Below are 21,162 nucleotides of genomic sequence, written 5' to 3'. Positions count from 1 at the left end.
CCAAAAAATCTTAGGCACATACACCCAATTTTTCACTGCAGTTTACGAAAAAGAGAACAACTGTCACCCCTACAAACAAAAACCTCATCTCCACCACCTCCTATCATGGTGGAAGGAGAACAATACTTCGAGGTAAAAGCAACTTCAAGTTGCTTAAGAAGTTTCATACAGAATATCCTAACAAACCGGGCTAACATTATATTTTGTTTTCTTTACAGGTGGACCTCTCTTTTTTTGAAAAAAACCAAATGCGGGCAGAATGTCAGAATCCATTTATATTTCATTTCTAACTCCCTGTGGAAAACTAAATCTCACCCCCTTACTGGATTCTGGAGTTTTGACCCCTGAAACTTGACTGATCCGGTACTGACCAAATGGACCGAGGGGAGGGGTTTTACTTTGGGGACACTTTAAAAGTATTGACCTGTGAGACAGTTTCCAGATCCTGTCTATATTATCCACTGTCAACCATGTTTTAGTCAGTGCTTTTTTTGTAAAAGTAAAAGGTGCCGGAATTCACACGTCATACAACCTGCCTTGCCTACCCTACAAGTTTCCATCCAAAAAATGTTTTGGGTGTTCTATGACAAAAAAGCCCTGGTTTTAGTAAAAGTTCCTGTTTGGACAATCTCGTCTCCAAGAGTTCTTCTTTCCTAAGAGGTACCAGAATACCACTCAAGTTATGATGATAATTTTCAGGAATTGACAGAAACTAATGAACAAAACAGATTGATACTTTGACAGTATCTCCCCTTTTCTCTCAGAGCAGGCATTGTTTCCTACCATTATAGGTGCTGCTTCAGAGTTCATCTGAAATACTTGTTACATACTGTAAATGGAGACAAAAGTAGGAAGTACTAATGAATGTACACTTAAATATATCTCAGTAAGGACTCACTTTCTATGAAAACCATATTAAAAATGTAATAGAATAATCTTTCCTTTACTTTTTAGGTGCTGGAGGCTGGTCCCCATCAGAAAGTAACCATTACCAGTGGCTGCAAGTGGATTTTAGCAATAGGAAACAGATCAGCTCAATTGCTACTCAAGGCAGATATAGTAGTTCTGACTGGGTAACTCAGTACCGAATGCTTTATAGTGATACAGGGAAAAATTGGAAGCCATATCACCAAGATGGAAATGTTTGGGTAAGTTACTTGTAAAGCATGTATTTTAATTATATTCCTTGAAATTCCCTCAACTATATCTAGGATGACCATGTAATTTATTTTCTGATTCCATGAATAAAGTAGAATAATATATTACTGAATAATAGATTATTCAATAATGTTTTATTTATGTGATAATGGCCATATTATTAATGTGCAATGAAAGTACATGTGGGATTCATTTAAATGTATGAAAAAGGATTTAATTAATAGAAGTTTATTAAATGACTCACAGAATAGAGAACAGATAAAAATAGGTTTTTGTCCCTGTTTCATATCATATCACACAAGTCATCTGATAAAATTCTAGAAAAAGATTGGGTAGTTGATGAGTCTTATGCACTAAGGTGATTTGGGTTGTGATGTACAAAGAAATACTGAGTCAATTCCTCCTGGTTGCTAAACAATGCATTTTGACATTTGTTTAAAGTGCAAAAGTGAGGTTCACGTTTTGACAGCTCTAACAGATAGCATTAAAGTGGACTATTTCCCTTTAGTAGAAATACCTTTGGTGCATATGCATTCCTAGAAAATTTTCAAATGAAAATGAAGAGGACAATTCAACATGCCCTGAACTGAAGTACTAGGTGGCTGAGTAGTATCAAAAGAACTCTTCATTGAAATCTCCAAGTAACATTTATAAAGGTCAACTTTGGGGCATTTTTAAATATAGGAGGGAGGGAAAGCTCATAATGAAACCTCAACTATCCTTAGAAGGAATTGTTTTGGAATATATAAACAAGAAACCATACAATTTATTAAAATACATGTTGATGGCTACAAGCACAAATTCAGCACATCATTAGAAAAGAGATAGATTGTCAGATAGGTATCGGATTGGAAAACCAAACTTGGAATAAAGGATAAAATTAATTGAATGGATTTACAACTTAATTGAATAACAATAGCAATAGCGCTCCATAGTGCTACCACTCCGTAGTGCTTTACAGCATTCTCTCAGCAGTTTACAATGTCAGCATATTGCCCCCAACAATCTGGGTCTGCATTTTACCAACAATGGAAGGAATTAGCCTGCAATATGTATTCCAATCACCACAACACCACAGCTCCTATAATTCTAGCAAGAATTATTTCTGTATATATTATACAGTACACAATAGGGCAAATTCAGATATTTAAAGTATGGTTTCTAAGGGAGATTTTAAAAATGGCAAAAGATGATAAATAGAAATCAGAAACAAGTCTAGATGCTTACAAATTATTGATTGCAACTATCAGTTTGGGTAAACTGGAAAGGAAGAGTAGAACGTTCACTAGTTTCTTAATACTGTTTTTTTTAGTTTTTTTTCTTTACTTATTTCTTTCTTCTCCTATAATCTTGATAGAGAGGGGGAGAGAGGAAGACTGGGTGGGGAGGGGAAGAGAGACAATTTGGTACCAGATGAAATTTTCAGCCAGTCTTATTATATTGGAGAGTATCAGCATAGAACAAACATACCAGCCTTTAGGATGATGAAGGCTGCTGTTTTTCCCCCTGTGAAATTAATATAAGTTTGAAAAGATGTTATTTTTTAAAAAAAAATAATATCCAAAGCCAATGGTGAGGATCAATATGATTTCAGTCTTTTTATATTTTTTATTGCCCAAATCCTTGATTCTCTCCTTGATAGTGTCTGCAAAAATCAAGTAAATTAAGTAAATTGAGCTAATATATGCAGGTAAGCTTACCTCTCATAATTTATATAGAATGTAATATTCAGCTTTTCTTGGCACAGTATTTTGGGACCATTATTCTTAAATTACAGAATACATATTCAGACAATATCAGGGTTTATATGGCTCTTGCTCTTCGGTCCTTTTTTTACATAAGTGCAGTGATTGCTTGACTAACTCAGTTTAAATGAAGAAATACAAAAATAATAATAATTATTATCAGTAAATCAGTTTAAAAATGACAGCCAGGAGACAAATTCTGAGAAATAAGGAGATGAATAATGGAGAAAATAAACAGTTTGGGAACATGTTTTGAGACAAAAACTCAGGGAACATTTTGTCTTTCTCTTGTGACCTTTATCTCCAGTGAGCATAATCACTACAGAAGGCAACACTGTACAACAATTGCCTATATTTATTGATTCTTATTTGAAGTTGGTTGTCCCCTTAGTACATTTCTCAATTTCAGCACAACTAATCAGAGATACACATTGCTAGTCAATACAATTTTCCTAACAAATGTAAGCAGAAAAGTCAGATAGTTAGTATAACCTTTCTCAGTTCCTTGTTCCAAGAATTTCCAGTATAAAAGAGAGGGTAGGAAGACCAAGAGACTAACACTGCCTTTCCATTCATGAATATAACTTACCTAACTTTTTAATTTTTTTTACTTTAAAATTTGGACTCTGAGCAACTAATTTTCATCAGCAATGTGATAATTCACAAAGGAATTAAGATGGAATTAGGTGACTTTGAGTAGTTCTTAGTCATGGAGGTTCATGTCTTATTTCTTGTTACTTTATCCATCAATAATACTTTATCTTCTGGTTTCACAGCTTGTTTGTGTTTTAATTGGCATATTTTGTGCTTCTGTGCACTTATGTGTTCAATTGGACTGTTTCAAAACTCATAAACTTGAATATTCCTCATATAACTCATAAATTCCAATATTAAGATTATTTGTGAAAATTAGCAGCCAGGCAAGTTTTCAAAGAGGTCACATTCCACTCAAATATAGGCTGTCTGGTTTGGGACTGTCTTTTCCTGGTTGTTTGTATTCATAATAGAAGCCACATCCCAGCAATAAGAATATGTTTCAAGTCTCCTTAGCTGAAAGGCATTGACTCACAAAGCACAGAAGGGGAGCCTCTTCTGCTATGGAGCCTGCCCAACACCCTTTTGGAGATCAGGCCAGTCCCAACCTTTCTGCCTTTTATAAGACCTTTAAAACTTTGTGACCAAGCCAGGGAGTCCAAGTGTATGTCAGAGCCCATTTTCTGTTAATAATTGCTTTGTTATTCTGTTCATTGTGTAATTAAATAAAAAAAAACCTTGGTTCCCATACCTCCAAAGTAACCTTGAACTGCTCATGCAGAAAGAGGAAGAAATAATTCCTCTTAAAAAAGAATATGATTAAAAGAAAAATATGTGGGAGAACAAATGTTTGAAATGATCCTCTTCTGTATGCATTAGAAAAAGAGATCAAATATCAGATAGTGATGTAGAGGTAGGAGGAATTCTTTCAAGGTGAATTTAGATCTTTTCCTTTGATCCATATTTTCTTGGATTTTTAATAAGATTAATGAAGCCCCTTTTCTATACACTATTGGTTTCCTCTGGAATAACTATTTGTACTCAAATTATAAGATTTCAAAAGTTGACAGAATTATATCCGTCAAACTTTGTTTCAAATTTTGAAAAAGATATGAAATAAAGGAGGCCCTGTCCTGAATGGAAATGAACTCACAACCCCCCACAAATGACGCATTTGGAGAATATAAAATAAATCAGGGATTTTTTTTAATAGAAGCAACATATCACCACCATTATCACTCCATGCTACTGCACTAGATTAGATTGACATAAGTACTATGCTTTTGGGTCTGTATGTGCCTTCAAGTCAGTTTTGATAACTGCCTAGTCAAGTCCCGGTAGTTTTCTTGGCATCCCTGAGGCTGAGAAAGAGCAACTGATCCAAGGCTGTCAGTTTTGTTTCTAGGACAAGACTAGAACTCATGATCTCCCAGTTTCTAGCCTGTTGCCTTAAGCAATACACCAAACTGGCTCATATTGTTAAATTCTAATAAATTTTAATAAAGAGAAAAATTGAATTGTTTTTATATTTTAGTGTCATGGTTCCGATGAATGAGACAATTCAAAAAAATTGCAGGCATATTATTTATCTAAAAAGCCTTAGTAATGAAACAAAACATCGGCACTCATGAAGGAATGCCAGAATCTGAAATCTCCTCCACCCAAACCCATCATAACACACACAATCTCCGCCCTTATCTACACATCATAAATCATATTATCCAATTTTACATATGAGGTCTCTCCTCCCATTCTGTATGTGGGCTTTTCTAATCTTCTCAAAATAGTCGTTAGAAAATTCCTTCCCTTCAAGATTCAAAGTGAAGCAATTTAAACAAAAGACTGTCTCTTATATTGTCAGTGGAAAAACATGTCAATGTTTGCAGCATTGATATCCAACCTCCCTTACAAAAATAACAGATCCCGTAATGTAAATAAAGTTTCTCATAAAACTTTTTGATAAGTCTGCGAGCTTTCACATCGCTAGTTTTCACCCAAATGGCTTCCGACAATGGGTATCCCTTCCATTGTACTAGGTACTGCAATTTTCCCTTAAAGATTCTAGAGTCAAGGATACATTTCACTTCATAATGGGTCTGACCCACTACTATGAGGGGTCCAGGAGCTTTCTTAGGGGGAGGTCTTAAAGTGGAGGCTTGAAAAGGTTTCAGTAAGCTGCAATGGAACACCGGGTGAATTTTCCCCAAAAGTCTGGTGAGTTTCAATTTTACTGTGACTGTGTTGATGATTTTCACAATGGGAAAAGGCCCCAAGAATTTTGGTCCCAATTTCTTGCTGGTTAATTTGAAACGTAAATATTTAGTTGACAGATAAACCTTTTTCCCAACTTGGAATGTCCTTTGGGGAGCCCTCTTTTTATCAGCTTGTTTTTTTATAAGTCTCAGAAGTCTTCTTTAATGCTGTTTTCATGTTTCTCCAAACCTCTTCCCACCCCCTTACCCATTGATCAATTGTCTGGGAAGCAGAGGGCACCTGAGGATAGTTAGGCATCGGACTGAACTCTTTTCCTATGGCTACTCTGAAAGGTGTGTAGCCAGTGCTGCTGGAATTGTTTTCATGGTGGCACATACAGTACAAATCTTGACATAGTTTTTAACATCTCGTTTTAGCCCAGGCCACCAAAATTGCTGGCGGATGAGGTGTAGAGTTTTTAAATATCTGAAGTGTCCAGCCTGTTTTACATCATGGCTGTGTCTGAGAGCATTGAGACAAAGGGTTTCAGGTAGACACAATTTCCCCCCCCCCATGTATGCCAAACCATCCCTGCATGTTAGAGAAGTTTGATTATCTTTGAACCATTGATCGGTAAGGAGCTCTCGTTTTAACTTCTTCACTCCCGGGTCATTAGGATTAGGGGTTCTGCAAGGTGTGAGTTGTTCTGCAGGTTGTGAACTGGGGATAGTTGCCTCATAGACCTCTTCACGTTCACTTTTGTACTGTGGCAGTCAGGATAGCACATCAGCTAGGAAGTTTCTCCTTCCTGGTATGTACTTTAAAGCAAAGTTAAAATGGTTAAAGTACTGTGCCCATCGCACTTGCTTTGGGGACAATTTTTAGGGAGTTTTTAGTGCCTCTAAATTTTTCTGATCTGTCCATACCTCAAAAGACAGCTTTCTCCCTTCTAAATAGTGCTGCCAGTTTAATAGTCCACAACTAATTGCAAAGGCCTCCTTCTCCCAGATTGTCCATCTCCTCTCACCTTCTGTGAATTTCTTAGAGGTGTAGGCACAAGGTTGTAGGACTCCACTTTTATTCTTTTGTAGTAACACAACTCCAACTGCCACGTCACTGGCATCTGCTTGAATTACAAAGCACTCCCCGGGGCAGGGGTGCTTTAGGACCGCTTCAGCCACAAATAGTCTTTTTAAATTCTCAAAAGCTTTCTGACAACTCATAGTGCATGCTAGTGGTTGGCCAGGTCATGGTTTTCTCCCTCCCTTACCCGTTTTGAGTAATTCTGTAAGTGGTAGAGCAATCTCAGCAAAAGAGGGGGTGAATTGATAGTAGAAATTGGCAAACCCTAGGAAGTTTGGGACCTGTTTGCGAGTCTTTGGGAGCTGCCATTCAATTATAGTTTTCACTTTGGCTAGGTCCATTTCGATGCCCTCATCGGAAATTCTATAGCCAACATAATCTAATCGGGTTCGGTGAAATTCACATTTCGACAATTTGACATAAAGTTTGGCATTCAATAGTTTCTTTAACACTTCTCTCACCGGTCTTATGTGATCAGTCATATTCATACTGTATATCAGAATGTCATAAAGATACACCAGGACCCCTTTGTATAAATGTTCATGTAAGACCTCATTAATCAACTGCATAAATATGGCTGGGGCCCCCTGCAGTCCAAATGGCATGACTTTGAATTAGTAGCTTCCCAAGGGGCAATTGAAGGCCGTTTTCCACTCATCCCTCTCCTTTTTTCTCACTCAGTAATATGCTTCTCTCAGATCTAACTTGGTGAAGATGCTCGCCTTCGCCAGGTGGGTTAGTAAGTCTTTCAGGAAGGGGAGAGGGTATTTATTTTCTACACTTACAGCATTTAGGCCTTTATAGTCCATGCAGAGATGTAGAGACCCATCTTTTTTCCCTTTGAACAACACAGGGGCTCTCACAGTAGACTTGGCTCGTTCGATGAATCCCCTCGCTAGGTTTGTATCTACATGTCACTGCATCTCCTCCATTTCAAGGGGGGACATAGCGTACATTCTTGGTCATGAAAATTTGGCCCCCGCAACAGTTCAATGGAACAATCATTGGCCTGGTGAGGAGGCAAGATATTGCATTCTTTCTCACTAAATGCCTCTGCTAGGTCCTGGTACTTGCTAGGGATGAGCGGCTCTCCAGGTGTCCGTAAGGTAGCCATGTGCGCTTGATCATTGGGTGGGCTAAAATCCCCTGTAACATGTGTTGAATCAATGGAATGATCAGGCCCTATGGGTAATCTCACAGTTCTCATTCATTTTCCCCACCAGATAAATGGCTTCCATTTGTCTAGCCAGGCTAGTCCTAGAATCACAGTCTCAGACATCTTTGGAGCTACCAGGAAGTGAATAAACTCCCAGTGCTTGCCTATTTCCAGGCGTAAGGGCTCCATTAATTGTATGACTAAAGTCCCTCCCATTAGGGAGCCATTGGCTTGCTCAAACCTCACAGGTTTGGAGAGCAGTTTAGCCCATATGCCCAGTCTTAAGGCACATGAAGGCTAATGATGCATCAGGAGCAGTCAGTATTGACTAGCACTTTCAGGTCTACTTGTGCCCCTGACTTAGGAATTATGAGTTTAGCAGGCAATAATAAGGGTAGGATGCCTTGACTCACCATCAGGTCATTCTCCTCTTCGTCATCACTGTCAAAAGAGGGTAGAACAGGAGTGGGTCCAGTCTGAGTTCCGGCATCCTCCCGTGTGGGGGATGTGACCTGGACAACAGGTTCCTGTGTCATCTGGTTGGATTTCTCTCCTTTTAGCCACTGTGCAGCTATCTTTCTCACTGCTGGTCCTGGTCTGTTCTGTTGTTGGGGGAGGGGGACCGGGCATTTTGCTGCTTGATGTCCCTGCTGTCCGCATTGGAAACACTTAATTGCCAGGTCTACAGGTGGCTTGGGTCTTTCAGCCATCACAGTAGTTGGAGATCTTCGTGGGGGTGATTGCCATTCAGGTTGTTCTGACCTTGGCTCAGGTTCAGGTAGAAGAGGCTTCAATCCCCGCCCTTATCTACATGTCATAAATCACATTATCCAATTAGTTTTACATATGAGGTCTCACCTCCCATTCTGTATGTGGGCTTTTCTATTCTTCTCAAAATAATCGTTAGAAAATTCCCTCCCTTCAAGATTCAAAGTGGAGCAGTTTAAACAAAAGGCTGTCTCTTATATTGTCAGTGCAAAAACATGTCAATGTTTGCAGCACTGACATTTAGATTGAGTAGGATTTATTATTTGGGCACTGCATGCCAATATTAGCTCATTCAATGATTGCCAATCTTCTCATTTTTAGAAATGCTAGATTATAGTTCCCATAATCCTGTCTGCATGCCCCCTAGCTCCAAATTATTTGATGGTACCAGAAAAAGCTGAAATGTTTACTAAAGCAGTTCCTTTCAATACAGTTAGCAACTATCAAGGCAAGCTAAATTAATACTAATGTTTGAACATTGTTTTAATTTAAATATTTGTAAAATAAGATAAAGGAGTCCCTGCAGATTTTACTCCACTAGTCATTGCCGACTATAGTGAGTGGTGTTTATCTCTGTTTCAAGGCCATTGATCCAGCTCTGTCCAAAGATCCATAATCATGTGGACAGCATGCTGTCATGAAGCACTGTTACCTTGCTACCACAGAGGTATCTATTTATCTACTTGCATTTGAATGTTTTTGAATGCCTAGCTTGGCAGGACCTGGGGTGAGGACAGGAGCTTATCATGTCATATGACACTCAGGTCTTGAACCTGGGGTGCTGACTTTCCAGCCAAGAAGCCTAGCGTCTTTACCATTGAACTACCATGCCACCCCTTAAAGCAAATGGGATAAACTTAAATCAGTCCAAATTGTTCACCTGTAACCCTACTTCTACCACCCAGCCTGTAAGTATGTGGCCAATGACAAAAGGAACATATATTATAGGGGGGATATTTTATAAGCAAGCTTGACATACTGAAGGATCTTACATATCATTAGATTCCAGAGATGTTTACAGACAAGTATGCTTTAGAGATGTGGAAATGTACCCCAGTGGCTTTTTTCAAATAGTCTGTAGTTTCTACAGCTCATATTTTGCTCTTTATGTTTCCTAGAATGGGAATCTTAAATGCCAAATCTTTCCCCGGATTATAGTGTGTTCTCAGATAGTATAGTGATTAGATTTACACATGACTTTCATTATAGCAAAAGGTCAGTGTGTGATTGGAATTCACTTATTTATGCCTCATTTTTTAATGTCAGATGATATTAACGTAATAAGCAAAACAGGAACACCAACATAAATTGATGTTTCTAGTATTTTAGGTGAGGGCTAAGAGTAAAAATATTTAATGAATGGAAATTTGATAGCTGATGAACTTGCAGCCCAGTACTTTTTCTGTTATTAATGTAAGTAATAAACAAGAATATACAGCATATGCTCACCTTTGTGCTGCCTACTAGCCACTATAAATATTTCTTTAAGAATTAGAACTGTGAATTTTAAAAAGCAAAATTAAAACTTAGACAAGCTCTATTTTCCAATGAAAAAAAGAGAAAACTGCATTAGATTATAAGTTTGAACCAAATCAACTTTTATCTGTTTAATTGGATTATGATTATTTACAATTATATGTTTGAATAGCCTAAAATACTATTTTTAAACTGCACATTGGAATATTGTAACTACTGATTGTTTTTTAAAAAAATATTTCATCATTAAAAATTTGCATAATTTCAAAAAGAGTAGGGTACATTTAAGGATAGTCAATTGATAGTGTAGTGTCTACCAACTTGTCTTCTCTCTCCCTTCTCTGTACATCCACAAGTTTTGCTTTACAAGTATCCACCTAGAATCAAATTCACAGATTTACAGAAAAAAAATGAAAAGTCACAAGTTTTGTGCCTGGATGGGAACCTATCAGTGGCCTTTACAATATGGGCTATAATTTTATGTATTGAATAGTTGGTTTTCATTTCAGTTAAATTCAGTAGGTTTTTATTAATCAATACAGTTTAATACTGTGTTTCCCTGAAAATAAGACTGGGTCTTATATTTATTTTTGGTTCAAAAGACCCATTAGGGCATATTTTCAGGAGATGTCTTATTTTTCTATGTATGGGAGGTGGTAAGTGCACAAGGGCCAAAGGTGTCCGGCAGCACCCACAGCCAACTTGCTCCTTGGTCGATGCACTCTGTGATTGTGAAGCCTGTGCAGTGCAGGTGAGTGGGAGCAATGCTACCACTGGCCGGCCCCTGCCAGATGCTCCATGTGGCTGCCTGCCCACACCATCTCACCATCTGGTTGCTCATGGTTGCAACAGTTTGGCAGGTGTGAGGCAAGGCGAGGCAGGTGGGGGTAGGGTGGGCTGGCAGTGGCAGTATCTGCATCATTTCTGGGCTGGCAGTTTTGGACACCTAGTCCTCTTCACAGATGGAGAAAGATTTCCCCACTGCTTCCTATGACCAGCCTCCAGAGCTGCCACCACTGAAACCATATAATAAAGATGGCAAATGGGGAGCAGGCAGGGTGAGGTGGCACCAAAGGACCAAAGCAGCAGGCAGAGGAGGAGGCTGCCACTGGGCAGATGATCTGTGGGGCAGCAAACAGGAAGCAGGCAGTCCTGTGGTGTAGCAGGACCAAAGTGGCAGGTAGAGAGGTGGTGGCAGCTGCTGAGCAGGTGGTCTGCAGGGTGGGTTAGAGCGAGGGCAGCAGGTACCCCTCCAGCAGTGGACATGGCTTATGTACAACGGCAGCAGACACCTTTGCTATTACTTCCCCCCAGCTCTGAAATGGCAGAGGGGGATTGGGTAAGAGGACCAAGCCTTCCCCCCATGGCAGTCCAGCTTGGAGGGGTGTGAAAGGCAAGAGGCAGGCAGGCAACTGGGTCATTGAACTTGGCAGGGGGAGGTTGCAAAGTGGGCAATAGTCTGGATGTGGGCTCCCTGAGGTGCTCCCTGTGGGGCACATGGGGCAGCTCCACATATACACATGGGCTCTTAACTGGGGCTTATTTGGGGGGTAGGGCTTATATTAACCGCACACTAAAAATCATGCCACAGCTTATTTTCTGGTTGGGTCTTATTTTCTGGGGAACACGGTATTGATTTCAAAGAGAAGTAAATGTGGCTAAAAGATTATGAATTTATATGTACTGTTATATATATCATTTACCAGGTATGTTTTTTTCTGGTATCTCTAATGAAATATCATCCTTTGTTAAAAGAACTATTCTTTTAACAGTATTCAAGGTTAACAGTTCACTTTTTCAGTTTTTATTTATTACATCCTCTAGATAGCAGGTAGCTGAATTTGTATTTGTAATCATTTTAAAATAATATATTGAATTCTAAACTTTTAAGGTTTTGTTAAAGCTTGCAAGTAAGGAATAAGCAACATGATATCATCTAGATCTATTGTACAGTTTTCATAATCTGAGCTAGGTAATAATCAGAAATTATTAGAGTTGCAATTCAAAATACTTTGAATCCATATCTATATATCTAACCTTATCTATCATATGCTTTCCAATATGGATATGAATATGAAATAATTATGCGTGTCATCTCTTACAGATTACAAACATCACTGATGCTGTATTACATTTATTCAAAAAATTAAGCTCCTTGCTTGTTGTCAAATATTAAGTAATTCTCTCAGTGGTACACTTGTATACCATATTTCATCATAATTTAAATTCAATTGTTATACAAGATAGAAGAAATTAGAAGTTAGAAAAAGGTTGGTGATGTAAACAAATTGATTAATACCTATTGTTCTTTAGTTTTATTGGGCCATAGCTATGTCTCCTTCTTTAAGTATGTTTGCAGAGCAGACATGGTATATTTTTCCTTATTTTTAAAAAAATATCCTTTAGCATGCAAACACATGTACCTCCATATAATAGGTTTTGACATCTAAATAATTAGATGTCAATCATTGACATAATAATCATCTTTTTATACTTCTAGAGCATTCCTCTGCTCTCCCACTTTTGCACTGCCCAAATTGGTGCATGGTTTATACTTTTACAAAATAAGAGAACAAATTCATTAACATTCCCCCAAACAATCAAACAAATAATTAAAGAACTTCAAAACATGTCTTCACTTGTCAGATAAAATGTTAATATCACTGCTATGATCCATCATTCTCTGTCTCTCTCTCTCTTTCTTTCTCTCTCATGCACACACACACACACACACACAGAGAGAGAGAGAGAGAGAGAGAGAGAGAGAGAGAGAGAGAGAGAGAGAGAGAGAGAGAGAGAGAGAGAGAGAGAGAGAGAGAGAGAGAGAGAGAGAGTCCAGGCAGTCCTGGCCTTTAAACTGAATAGCTTATTTTCTTAAGTTAAAATATTAATCAGTGTAAGCAGTACATTTTTTTGTAAAAGAAAAAGGTGCTGGAACTCACACATGTCATACAACCCGCCTTGCCTACCCTACAAGGTTCCATCCAAAAAAGGTGCTGGAACTCCATTCTGAGCATTCTATGAGGAAAAAAGCCCTGAGTATAAGAAGGCCTGCAAAAAAGACAGCTATCATTCACATTAAAAAGTGTCAAGGAATGAAGCTTGGCTCAGCCCAGTCTTGGTCAAAATATAAAGTGGGATTATTGATGAATGGTCCTTGAATTTGCTGCCACTTGCCACTAAGACAAATGACTGGATCCAGGAAAATTCAAATTGATTTTATTTAATTTAAATTTCTTAAAAGTAACTAATTCCAGTATTTTCTCCCTTAAGCATATTATAATTCTATACCAGTTTCTGGAAGTTTTTAGGGACTGCACCTAAAGTTTTTGTGAACTCACTAGTTGTACATCTGCTAGAACAAAGTGAGTTTATTCTTCATACAATAAGATTCTATTGCGTACCACATTAAGTCTGCCTAGATTTTGTAGATTTTTAACTTTCAAATGGGATTCCACATTCAAAATAAATATGCTTTGTTGGTTATAATATATATAAACACATTTACAGTGTAGTGTGTACGAATTAACCTGGTATATAAATTTAACTATGCATATAATGCTTATTGCAAAGTTTTCTAACCTTTTATTTTTTGTTTTACATTTTACAATTTTGTATATATAATTTGGATACAATTATAGTTCAGCTATTGAAATTTCAATATAATTAAATTTTCATAAATGAATGGTACTGAATAGACAAGTTATTTTTATGCAAACTGAATTTATAGCAATTTGTCACATTTACAATAAGGAATAACAAAAAGCTTGATGTTTAAAGGATATCACAACAGAAACAGCAGTTTCGTGTCTGCTAAAGCTCATCCTCTTGTACATAATTGCTGCATTTTATGAGGTTTTTTCCATTAAAATTAAATTTATTATTTAATAAGTAAATAAATAAATTTATTTAATATTTTAAGCCACCCAGAGTTACCCCATGGTAAGATAGGTGGCCAATGAATTTTATAAATCAATAAAATTTATCAAATTTGTATGACTGCCCATGTCAGGGGAGATTATTCTATGTGGCATACAGAATGCAATTAAACTGTATATATATAAAACAATCATTACCTAAAACCAATCATAAACATTATTTTAAAAAAGCATTTCAAAAGCAAAACTAAGGTAACAAAAGAAACTAAGGGATATTAGTAATTGCAGACTTGCCTCACAAATTCAGTTGTTTCCTGGGGTCCTTAGTCCTCTTGACATAACTAGCTCTTTAGGGACCTGAGCTCTTTAGTTCAGAAGTGATGAGGTCAACCATCAAGATTCCACAATGTGGGAACCACAGTAGAAAATGCCACTATCTAAAGAGGCACCATACATGACAGAACTCACACCCATTATGTTTGACCTGATGGTATGGGCAGATGAAATTGGGAAGAGGCAATCCCTCAGATTCTATTCTGGGTTCTGAGGAAAAGAGGATTAAAGTCATACAAGGGATTTTGAAACTTTGTATATCCTTGATTATATGGACCCTGGAACCATAATACTTTTTGGTAAAACTCTATATTAAGCAGATGACTTATTATGACTAATATGAAGCAATGATTGCATGACAATCATTGTAGAGTAGCCTCTATTTCCCCATGAGTTCACTGTATGATAGAATTAGGAATATCCATTTTTACCATTAAATATGATCCTGCCCTCTTCTCAAAACAACTTAATTCCAAAACCATGTTTCTCAAACTTGGCATCTTTAAAATGTGGGACCTTCATCTCCTAAAATGTCCCAGCCAACCATGTCTGTTCTAAATCATCACAAGAAAAAACATTCAGATTTTAAACTATACACATCAAACTATAGGTTGCCATAACCTTCCAGCTGAAAATTTAAGAAAAAAGTTGCAATCACTTTCCTTCTTTGGGGTATATCTTTATGGGTATACATACTTTTATAGTTATCAGCAGTAATGGTAAAAGAAGAAAAAACAATTCTAAATGCTATATAAAAACAGGCAGGAAAGAAGGCTAAATATATGATAGAAGGGAGATTTGTGATATGAGGAAGGCAGTAAAGGCTGATATTTATTTCTTCTTTTAAAATAATTATTATAATAAAACATTTCTGTATTCTAGCACAAGGCCAATCAAACAATGTGAGTAGAAATGTATTCTCTATTTTCCCAAACCATTTAAAATACAGTTAAGATCACATCATTTCAGATATGAAGTGGAACTTGTTTGTGGAACTATCTTTCCAGAGAAGGTTTTAAAATGATCCCTAAAAAAAAAATCACTATCTCTTACTTACCTGTCATTCTGTATGTAGGTACTGAATTTTTTTTAAAAAATATACAATTTTTCAAGCTGGTTTGAAAACTATATTTGAAAATGGTTAATAGTGTGTGTTTCTCTCTCTCTCTCTCTCTCTCTCTCTCTCTCTCTCTCTCTCTCTCTCTCTCTCTCTCTCTCTCTCTCTCTCTCTCTCTCTCTCTCTCTTTCTCTGTGTGTGTGTGTTTGTGTGTGTGTGTGTGTTGGTGTCTATATACATGCACATGCAACAAGAGAAATTTATTTAGAGGTAAGTTTGAATTCAATTGATTCTTAATGAAACATGGATAGGATCACAACCTTTAATCCTATTAATGTTTCTCCAGAGCACAATAGAGCTTATTTCAAAGAAAACATAGATGTATACTAATAGTTCATTAAGCTACCTTGAGAGGGATTAAATAGTTAACAACAAATATCTTATTTCAAAATCTGAGTGAATGTAACAAATAAAATAATATTTTGACATCAGGTAAGTGAAGTATTATAACAATTAATTAACAATAATCTGTAATGATCAATTTATACTTAAAATTAATTTGCTTTTCATGGATTTCCTAATAACTCTCCATTGCCATGAGTTATTGGGGGTTAATAACTTGAACATATGTACTTTCTTACATGTGAATATAAGGGAATCAGCTCTGAAATTGGTTTGAAATGAGTAAAAGATAGTTGTTCAAATTCCACAGTCTGTTCTAAATAGGGTCATTTTCTATCAAAAAGATAATTTCTTTTTGCCCCAATGCTAAGAGAAATACAAATGAGGTCTTATTTTAACCTTACCAGATTTACTTTAGATTTACTTCTGAATTTATTTTGGGGGCAGTATCCCCTTCATGGGTTACTGTCTTGTCATGGCAAAGGGGCCCTTTCTGAGGGGGGCAATACCTCCCCCCATCAAAAGAGATGGAACATGTTGGACAATACAAGATGCCAGTATCCACAGCCACTCGGTCTTGGAGGGGTTCAGCCTGAGCCTGTTCCAGTTTGCCAAGCCAGCTGAAATGGACATCTGGAGGATGGCTCTCGTCTTCCACGTCCAGTTTCACATCACTGGGGGGGGTCCTAAAAGGGCTGAAGAGTCGCCCTGGAGGGGCGACCAGTAAGAAGGGACTTTTTGCAGAAATGCAGGGGAGCCACAACCCCCCCATTAGTGCCTGCATTCCCTTCGTACTGGCGGATGAAAGACAGGCCATAGTAATGTGGCCAGTTACTAGGCTGGAGACAGCTGAAGTCAAATTTACCATCAGGCAACATTAAAGCAACATGGAAGAGACAGGGGTAAGATTCCTTTCTTATACCTTAATCTTCTTCTTTTCACCTAAATAAGCTGCTAAGTACCTTCCCCACTATGGAGAGGGGGGGGAATTCAACCCTCCCTTCAAACAAGTGGCGAGCAAGCTTAGAGGTGTTTTTTTAAAACATTGGAAAAAGAAATGGACTAAAAGATAAGAACTTTCAAAGCACTTGGGGGACACCCAGTGGGTAAATCTGAAATTGCAATCTGATTTTCTTTTTCCAAAAAAAATTAAGAAAACATTTAAGAAAAATAAGATAAGATCAACCTTGAACACCAGATGTAAAACTCCACCATGGAAGAGTTTCAAAAACAAATATATGCTATGTGGGAAATATCCTACCAAACCTATCAGTTCCTTTCTACAGCTGGCAATGAAATAAGAGCTTTTTGAAAAGAATTAGAAAACATCTCGAAGAAACAAGGTCAAATTGTGACTACAACTAATATTTTATCAGGACAGAACTTAACAGAAGAATTAAATACATTGGCAGAAGAATTAACTGTGCAACAAGCACAGACTTTTGAAGACCAAAATGAGAAGGTGGAACAAAATTTATTTAGCCCAGGACAATTATATCAAGAGGTGAAAATAATGAGAAGTTTTGGCACTGTTAACAGACCCCTCAAAAACAGAGACTGAAGGACTACTTCAATGTGATATAACAATACAAGAATGCTTTGATGACCCTGAGGCAAAAAAGCGAAAAATGACATGGCAAAGGAAGAAAGCAAGAATAAGATTGAAGAAATATAGACATACTTAAGAGGCCTGAAATAGATAATATCAAAATAGACAGGATTGTACTTGGATTATGAGAGATTGTTTTGATGAGTAGATAAAAATACTAATTAAAAAAACAAAATACAGATGTATGAGTACTAACATTGAAATATTGAGCTCTTTAAATGAAATGGATTAAGAAGTATATATGTTAAGAATGATACAATGTAACTAATATACTTGGATGTAGTAACATGAAAGGATGTATTAAATGTTGAAACGGGAGAAATTTTGGTTAATTTTCAATATGTGGAAACTATAAATGAGAAATAAGAATATTTAATTTTAATTTAATTTAATTTAATTTAATAATATTTATATACCGCCCTTCTCCCTGAGGACTCAGGGCGGTTCACAGGGCAAAAGTCAAATACAAAGTACAAACATTAAAAAGAGATTAAATAATTGCCCAAGTTAAAACAATTAATACAATAATAAAACCCCAAAAATAAAATTAAGAGTACAAAAAAATAAAAACCCCACCAATCCCCATCAGGCTAGGCCGGCTTGTACAAACAAAAACGTCTTGAGATCGCGACGAAAGGAGCGAAGATCGGGCGCCATCTGGAGCTCTACCGGCAACTGATTCCACAGCTCCGGAGCGCCCACAGAGAAGGATCTCCCCCTGGGCGCCACCAATCGACATTCTCTGACCGGTGGCACCCTGAGGAGGCCCTCTCTGTGGGAACGCACAGGGCGCAGGGAGCTTGATGCCGGCAGCAAATGTTCCCTAAGGTACTCCGGCCCCATGCCATGAAGGGCTTTGAACACCATTACCAGTACCTTGAATCTCACCCGGAAGGCAACTGGCAACCAATGCAGCTCACGGAGCAAAGGTGTGACGTGGGAGTATTGGGAGACTCCCAACACAACTCTCGCGGCTGCATTCTGTACCAGTTGGAGCTTCCGGGTGGTCCTCAAGGGCAGCCCCATGTAGAGAGCGTTGCAGTAGTCCAGACGAGAGGCCACGAGTGCATGAGTGACCGTGCATAAATCATCCCGGCTAAGATAGGGCCGCAACTGGCGCACCAGGCGAACCTGGGCGAAAGCCCCCCTAGTCACAGCTCCTATATGGTCTTCCAAGGTGAGCCGTGAATCTAGGAGGACTCCCAAGTTGCGAGTATTATATTGTCCTCCATCTTTTTCTCCTCCCTGAAATTGGTATTTTAAAGACTACCATTCTTATATTGTACTACTAACTTGTTGATATGAAAATGAGATAAATAAGTGTATTTACATTACTAGGTATCGGAGAAAATTGTGTAAAGGGAAAGGAGGTTATTTAGAAATATGAAAATGAGAAACTTTAAATGTTTAACTTTAATATTAATGTAAAATTAAAGCTGGAAAAATATATAAAGTGTTTTGATGTTTTAAAGATGGAATGTTAAAATAAAAATATACTAAGGTATTGACAAATATAAATGACTGATGGATAGCAATGAGAAGTATGTTAATTTAGATAAGAGATAATATGTATTAAAGGAAACAAGAGAGAGGAAATATTAGTTTTAACAATGTGGAGATTTGTAATAATATGTATTTGTCTGAAATGGAACTGTTGTAACCCAGACACCACATTACTTTTTAAAGATACCATTGTAATATTGGAAAATTAATAAAATTTTATTTAAAAAAAAGAAAGGCTGAGCACCAAAGAATTGAGGCCTTTGAACTATGGTGCTGGAGTCCCTTGGACTGCAAAGTTATCAAACCAGTGAGTCCTAGAGGAGATCAACCCTGACTGCTCTTTAGAAGGCCAGATCCTAAAGTTGAAACTCAAATACTTTGGCCACATAATGAGAAGGAAGGACTCATGGAGAATGAAGTAGCCGAAGGACCACTCGGGACGACAGGTTACTTAACTAGGATTTTATTTAGAACAAGGCAGAGAACAGAATAACTTGTCCGGCTTTTATAGCCGGCGGCTGTCAGTGTAGTCCAATCAGGTTCGTTTCTTTTGGCGCCGCGTCTTGCTGAACCAATCACCGCCGTCGCGTCTTGACAGTTCTTCTTTCCGCATGGTGAGTCGGCTTCTGTGTTTTGACAGCCGCGAGCTGTCAAATGGCTGCGCCTGCGCCCTGGCGGGGGAAGTTTGACAGCTGTCAAAGTTCCCGCGTGTTTCCCTGTCAGTGGTGTTTACCTCATAGAATAAACGATTATAACTTGTTAATAACGTTTGAACATGTGTGTTTGTATACATTACACCCCTTACCCCTCCCCTGGATTGTTTTCCCCCCCTTGTTGGTTGTTGGAGCCGGCCCATTCATAGTCCCTTAAATATGCTGGTGCTCTTCTGTTTCTGTTAGAACGTCTTGGGGGGGTGCGTTTTCGTGTTCTGGTGGTGGTATGTTTTCTTGTTCCCCTTCTTCCTGATCTGGTGCAGGTATGATGTCCAGGGGGGTGGGTCTTGGCTGTCTGGTGGGGGAAGGTCTGGGTGGTGTTGGCCTGAGCTGTCTTGGCCTGAGCTGATCTAAGTGCCGTCGCAAGTTGCCTTCAGTAGGCATATGTATTAAATAGGAAATGGGTCCTGTTTGTTGTAACACAGTCCCTTGGACCCATTTGTTTTTGGATGTGTATGATTGTGCCCAGATCATTTGCCCAGGTTTAAATGTGCAGGGTGGGGGGGGTGATCTGGTTCTGCTGTGTAAGTGTCGGGATGCAGTCTGTCGAGCCGCGTTATCAGTCTCCTTCCCCACCTTAGCTCCGCTGGTGTCTTGCCGGTTGCAGTACAGGGAGTTGTGTGTTGTGCCATCATCAGGAACTGGCTGAGTCGTCGCTGCCAGTTCCCCTTTACGAACTTTTTAAATGCTTCTTTCGTTGAGCACACCATAATTTCAGCCATCCCGTTCGTCGATGGGTGGAACGGTGCTGAAGTGACCAGCCTAATACAGTTCTTCATAGCGAATATCTGAAATTCACGAGAGGTGAATTGTGGTCCATTGTCTGAAACCAGGGTGTCTGGGAGGCCGTGGGTGGCGAAGACCTTTCTAAGGGCTTGTATGGTGGCAGCTGAAGTGGTTTTCCTAAGAGGGATTACTTCTAGCCATTTTGAGTAGCTGTCAACTATTATTAGGAAACTTTGCCCTTGGATTGGTCCTGCAAAGTCTAGATGTATGCGTGACCATGGGTTTTTTGTTGTTTCCCATCTGTGTACTGGGGCCTGGGGTGGTTCGCTTCTCATTGCCTGGCAGGGGTAGCACCCTCCCACATGTTTTTCTATATCTTTATCTATGCCTGGCCACCACACATAACTCCTGGCTAGGGCTTTCATTTTAACTATGCCTGGATGTCCCTCGTGTAGGGTGTCTAGGGTTTGTGCTATGTTTTTGTCTGGTATCACTACTCTGTTCCCCCACAGAAGGCATCCCAAGTGTGATGACATTTCGTTTTGCCTGTTATAGTATGGCTGGAATTGTGGGTGTGGATTTTTGGCTGGCCATCCTGTGGTTGTCCACCTAAGAATCCTGCTCAGGACTTTGTCCTTGGCTGAATTTTTTGCTATGATTTTGGCGGAAAGGGGGCAGTCTGGAAGTTGTGATATTGCCAGAATGAGCCCTGCAGGAGCTGGGTCAGTGTCATTGCTTTTAATGGGTAGTCTGCTGAGGCAATCTGCATGTCCTAATTCTTTCCCTGGCTTGTGTATTAATTTGTACGAATATGCTGACAAGAAGGTG

General features: G+C 38.5%; 1 protein-coding gene across 1 annotated transcript in view; it reads left to right on the top strand.

Moving 5' to 3' along the window:
* The window catches only part of CNTNAP2 (contactin associated protein 2), a gene marked incomplete at its 5' end in the record, with an annotated part of 1,513,027 nt that overhangs the window by 540,495 nt on the left and 951,370 nt on the right, over window positions 1-21,162 (top strand). Inside the window, one exon of the mRNA XM_081344134.1 lies at window positions 955-1,148. Coding sequence (XP_081200260.1) covers window positions 955-1,148 — 194 coding nt within the window. The remainder of the gene's footprint in view (window positions 1-954; window positions 1,149-21,162) is intronic.

This window comes from Vipera berus (genome assembly GCF_964194415.1).
Source record: "Vipera berus genome assembly, chromosome: Z".
Classification (NCBI taxonomy): domain Eukaryota; kingdom Metazoa; phylum Chordata; class Lepidosauria; order Squamata; family Viperidae; genus Vipera; species Vipera berus.
This window is presented reverse-complemented; position numbering and strand designations above follow the sequence as displayed.